We start from the raw sequence: 5,466 nt of genomic DNA, 5'->3' as shown, positions 1-5,466 counted from the left end.
GCAGGTCACTCACTGCTGGGAGTACAGCAGGCTGCAGAACTAGAACCACGTGAACTCCAGTCCTACCTCACCAAGACAGCTGGAAGCCACTCAGTCACCATCCTCTTCTTCACCAGAAGACTTACTGCTGCCCCCCTGCCCCCCTCTGCCAGAGCATCCATGGTCATTCACGCTGCTCACTCTGTCTCCAGCAGCTCAGGCAGTGACTTGGCAGGAGCATCCAGACTCTCCACATTCTTGTCTTCCATGCCAAAGTCACACCACTGTGGGAAGGACACGAGGCAGCCCCGACCACAGAGACTTTCCAACCCAGAGCAGCTAGAAAGGGAGAAAGAATATGTGAGTGAGGATGGAAAAGGAGCTCTGAGTAGGGTGCACAGCCCCAGCTTTCCATTGCAGGGCAGGATGCCACCCACATACACATTCTGCCCTGTCACAAACAGCTTGGATCAGCAATGGACTGCAAGCATTCACATGCACAACCCACCTCCTTGTCTTGCCCCTGATGCTGCCAAGCTGCTTTAGCAGTCACAGGCTCTGCATAGCTGAGCACCAGGAGCTGGAATGCTCCCTAGAATGCCCTGCCCACTAGCCCATGGTCCAGCTGATCCCTGGATCAGCAAGCAGGTCTGCTCCAGACCCATACTGCATGCATGCCCTATGGGAGTGCCTCCAGGGAAAAAGGAGCACAGCAGTCAACTTTTTTGCAGCCCCCTGCCCTGCTGTCCTCCCCACTGCAGCCTTCTCACCAAGAGCCCATGGTGCTCTTTGCTACAGGAGCTGTGCAGGCAGAGGAGGTCTCCCTCCCTTTCCTCTACAACACTCTTGTGCTTCCAGACACCCCATCTACCAAAAGCAGCACCAAGCCTGCTGCCAAGAGTTGGGGAGAGGAACTGGAGGTCTCAGTTACCAGGGGTAGCATTGGGAGAAGTGTCACCAAGGAGGGGCATATGACACTGGCAATGCAGCTGGAACACCAAGATGGGTGGATACATACCCATTAACCTAGGCTGCTGCACTCATTCAAAACCCTACTTAAACCAAAAGGGTTGCAATTAATAGCAGGTCTCTTGTCGGAGGCCAGGTGCAGCTTTTTTCCTGTGGTTTAAAATCAAGAGGAAGAGACACTGTGGCAACATGCAGCACTAAGGATCAGAAATAGACTTATGCCTACAGAAGCCCAAAGAAGCATGAGGCACAGATAGTCTGCTAGCCTGGGCTAACCACCCACAGTCAGGTCCTGCTATGCCCAGCCTGCTGGCTCAGAGACCCAGCACTAGTTAGAGCAGGAGTTTTCAACCTTTTTGGATCAGTGTACCCCAGAGGCTCCATCCCTGCCCACCTGCATGTCCCCGCTAGGGCCTTCTCAAGTACCCCTGGTTGACAACCCCCGAGTTAAAGTTTAGTTACTAAGGGGTCTAAACAAAACAGCGATGTTTGGCAGCCAGCCCTCTGGCCAAGCACAGATAGTATAGGAGCCTTGGCACAATAGCAGTATCGTGACTGCATTTAGTTGCTCACCCCTCATGCCCCACTGAAAGAGCCTTTCCTGCCCTTCAGGCAGCTGTGCAAAGCACTAGCTGCTAACCCCCAATTGTTGTCCCATGACTTGTGTGGGGATATAGCTGATGATTTTGGTTCATTCATGTTCATTAAGTGCTTGAAGTCAGAGAGATAACACTGGCACAGAGAGGCAAAATATTCTCGATATCGAGATGCCAAGGAGACTAGCACCAGGAAGGACCTTGCCTATCTCGGATACAGCACTTCTCCACAAGACCTTTCCCTGGAGTGAGGTTCACTTCCCAGGCACCCACAAGATGACAGAAGCAAGGCTAGTGCTATGGGAACTGCCTAGAATAGGGGTGTTTGGCTCTTCCCACCTCACACATGTTCTGGAATAGAGAAGCTGATAGGCTAGAGGCCTGAAGTCTGGAAACTGGTACAAGACCTTCCCACTAAAAGGTTTTGCTGTTATTACCTCCACTGATGTTCCTCTGGACAAGGCTAAGACCAGATATGGTCCCTTTCCCTTCTCAGAGAAACCTGGTTTCCCCAGCCAGAAAAGGGTTTTGCACTAGAGTGACATATCCCCAAGGCCTGGCCAGGCAACATTAGGATGTGTTCTCAGATAGCATCTGAGAACACATCCCAGTTTAGCACCTTCCTAAGCTAGGCTGCTGCCCAGCAGGCAAGAGACCAAAAAATACAATCCTGCCTATTCCAGGGCACTGTCCCTCACTGTGACAACCAGCGGAGAGACACGGAAGAGGGGGCAGATTTCAGAGTACAGCACATCCAGGATGCAAAATGTCAGTAGAGGAACTGCAGAGTTCCTGTGAAGTAGCTACATGGTGCAAAGCCCTTGGCTACATCTGGGGTCATCTATAGCTTAGTTGTTGCCTGGTTAGCACTGCCTCTGCTCTACCTAGACTGCATCCATTTGCAGTCTAGAGCCATCAAGCTCAGGTTTTACTAATGGGAATCTGCTCCAAGCAAGAAGACAACTTGAGTTTTCTCCTCTCCTCTGGTACTGGTCTCACTGAACCACCCTATAAGTAACAGGCCTCTCTGGTCACTTGCTTACCTGCCGTGGAGGTTTCCCCTAGTCAGGACAGCAGAGCAGCCATCTTCTTCCTGCACCCAACCACAGTTGGACAAAGCATAGTGGAGTATGGCCTCGGTAACTGTCAGAGGACTCTGGCCCCGCATGCATGCTTCAATCTCAGGCACAGACAGCTGACTCTGCAGGAAGAGGTGCAGCTGGCTGTCCGACAGGAGGACCACATTTTGTACAACTCTGGAAAAGAGACCAAGCAAATGAAGGCACAGGACACAACAGTACTTAACTGTTTGACCAGGTCCTAGGCCCAGGTGGGGGCTGGTAGATGGCAGGGACATAGATCAGTCCTCTTCAGTAGGGCTGTCCAGTGTGGGGTCCAGTGCATTTCTATGCTGTCACTCAGCCAGCATTTCCCTCCCCACCCTTGGCTTTATCTGGAATGCTTTTCCCTGAGCCCAGACAGCCACCCCCTCCAGCCTGGGAGGAATGCAAACAGGCTGTGAAGCAAGGCATTAGAGTTAAAAAGTTCCCTCTCATCTCCCCAGGCTATCTCAAATTCAGTGTGAAATGGACCCTAAATTAAAGTGAGTTTGAGCACTTCCACTCACTTCTCTAGGAACTGCTGGAGCCCTCGTCTCCGCTTCTCAATGAACTCATCAGCGCTGCCCACGAAGAATGTGGATTTTCCAGGCAGCTCTGGGACAGGCCTACAGGAACAGGAAGTGGCTTAGCATTCACAGAATCCAAGGAGCAGAACAAGGCTAGCTGCATGGTGGAAACTACCTGCTTTAGACCAACAGCAGGAGACACCACTGGCCAGCAGAGATCCTAAAGTTCCTGCACCCAGTCATAGGACAGACAGCATCTTGAGCATGGAGATATCCAAGGCACTCATCTGTCCCTTGCACAATAAAAAAGAGACACCCCCCCTCCCCCCTGACAAGCAACCATTTTTTCTAGGAGGTGTGCATCTTGAAAGCCCAGCTCAAAGAAGCCTGGCTTTGTCAGTACCTCTACGTCAATGGTCTCCAACCTTTAAGTAGATCACCTCTGGCATTTAAGAGCAACCCAAGATCTACCTGTGTACCACCACCCGGCTCCCTCCCCACCCAACAGGTAAGTCTGGCGGGGGGTAGGGGAGCCAGCAGATTCAGCTGGAGGGAGAAAAAATTATTTGGGGCCACGCCTCCCCAGCAGGTAAGTCCTACCCAACTTACCCCTGCTCCTACCTCTGCAGCACTGCCCCATACCACAGGGGCCTTGATCTAGCCCCCGCCCCTTCCCTCCCCCACAGACTGACCTGCTGGGCTGGGGTGCACATGTGCATGCAAGCGGGCACTCAGCCCCCCCACCCCAGCCTCGCATCGACTCCAAGAGGCTCCGAGATCTACCAGTGGATCGAGATCCACTGGTTGGTGAGCACTGCTGTAGGTGGATGCTCAACACCTGATCTATCAAGGCCCACAATGACCAGTTATTACAACCCACATCACCCAGCTTCACATCCTCCTCCATGTGGCAATAGGCTTGGAACCTGTGGGTGGAACTACTACATTTCTATTGCCCCTGCTCTCACCAGTGCCTTGTTCTATGAACCCAGGATCCCAAATCCTTCAATATTAATGGGTAGGAGGGAAGGACTGCCATACACTTACACTAAGCCAGCATTTTTCTGAAGCTGCTTCCTCAGCCACACGAACTCCCGGTAGCGTCTGCGCACACAAGATGTCTTGGCAGTGAAAGCTTTGCTGTTGGTCTGTGAAACATAACACACAGGAGTGAGGGATGGCTCAGTCTAACACTGGGGGACAACATGTTCATCCAGGATGGTCCTGCTGTTCTCTAGGCCACTTCAAAGGTATTCAGATCCAGGTTCTGATCTAAACTAGACTGAAACGGTAAGCTGTAAACAGAGGTTCCAGTCTCTTGCCTTCCACTGTGAACTGTGCTGCTCTCAACAGTAAAATGGGCTGAGCCTAGAGCAAGAGGCTAGACACCATGATCGACTCACAGCACCAAGAATTTAAGACAACTGATATAATCACAAAATGGGGATGATCTAGGCATAGCTATGCCTATGGATATTTCCCAGGCTTCTGGGCTTTGTTGGTTGCATAGGGCTGGGAGAGAATTCCCTCCCCCCACCCTCCTGCCCCACTACACAGGTCAAAGGGTTTTTTTAAGCCTTCCTCAGAAGCACTGCGTGTTGGCTACAGCCAAGCCTGGGGGTTTTGACTGGGGTGTGCCAATACAAACTCAGAGTTTTCTGGCTAGATGGTCTTATCCCACTGTTCAGGGTCAGACTGATCACCATGTTTGGAGTCAGGAAGGAGTTTTATGCCATAGTCAGATTGGTATTGGCAGTGGAGGTATTTGCCTTCCTCTGTAGCAGGGGTGTAGCCCTCTTCCTGGGATCTCTTGAGCATATTTATAACCACTGTGATCCCTCTGCTGTACCAGTGGCAGGCTAGGGTGTAAAGTCTGGTGTTGTGCCAGGGTTGACTGTAGTTTTGCTATGATGTTAGAAAGTAGATTTGTATAAGATGGTTGGATAGGGATGATCCTGCCTTGGGTAGGGGATTGAACTTGTTGACCTATGGAGGTCTCTTCAGCCCTACTACTCTACAATTTTAAGTGCCTAGAAAAACAACCCATTGGTGGGGTGAGATAATAAAGCCCTGCACCAGTGGCTCTCAAGCTTTTTAGATTCAAGGAACTCCTTAGACACAAGGAACCCTCGGAAAATGCCAGTTCTTAGCTTTCCACTAGTTTTTTTGGGGGGGTTTATCTACAAAAAGAGCAATTCTTCTGTTGCAAGCAGCTCAAAAAGCCCACAACAGGTCAGAGTTTCATAGTAGCTAGGGTCAGGAGGGACCTGAACAGATCATCTAGCCTGACCCCCT

At 51.3% G+C, this 5,466-nt stretch overlaps 1 protein-coding gene across 10 annotated transcripts in view; it reads right to left on the bottom strand.

Annotated features, from left to right (window-relative positions):
- The window catches only part of SNX11 (sorting nexin 11), a 28,536-nt gene that overhangs the window by 13,884 nt on the left and 9,186 nt on the right, over positions 1-5,466 (bottom strand). For 7 of the 10 annotated variants that reach the window (XM_025203753.1, XM_025203760.1, XM_025203754.1 and 4 more), the window contains 4 exons: positions 4,219-4,319; positions 3,172-3,270; positions 2,588-2,800; positions 181-318 (listed from right to left, as the gene is read on the bottom strand). In XM_025203753.1, coding sequence (XP_025059538.1) covers positions 181-318; positions 2,588-2,800; positions 3,172-3,270; positions 4,219-4,319 — 551 coding nt within the window. Of the gene's footprint in view, positions 1-6; positions 319-2,587; positions 2,801-3,171; positions 3,271-4,218; positions 4,320-5,466 lie in introns of those variants that run through there. The other 3 variants (XR_003093978.1, XR_001358009.2, XM_025203761.1) reach the window with 2 other exon arrangements.

Source organism: Alligator sinensis, unplaced genomic scaffold (assembly GCF_000455745.1).
Source record: "Alligator sinensis unplaced genomic scaffold, ASM45574v1 scaffold520_1, whole genome shotgun sequence".
Lineage (NCBI taxonomy): Eukaryota > Metazoa > Chordata > Crocodylia > Alligatoridae > Alligator > Alligator sinensis.
The sequence above is the reverse complement of the archived record's forward strand: the minus strand, read 5'-3'. Positions and strand labels throughout refer to the sequence as shown.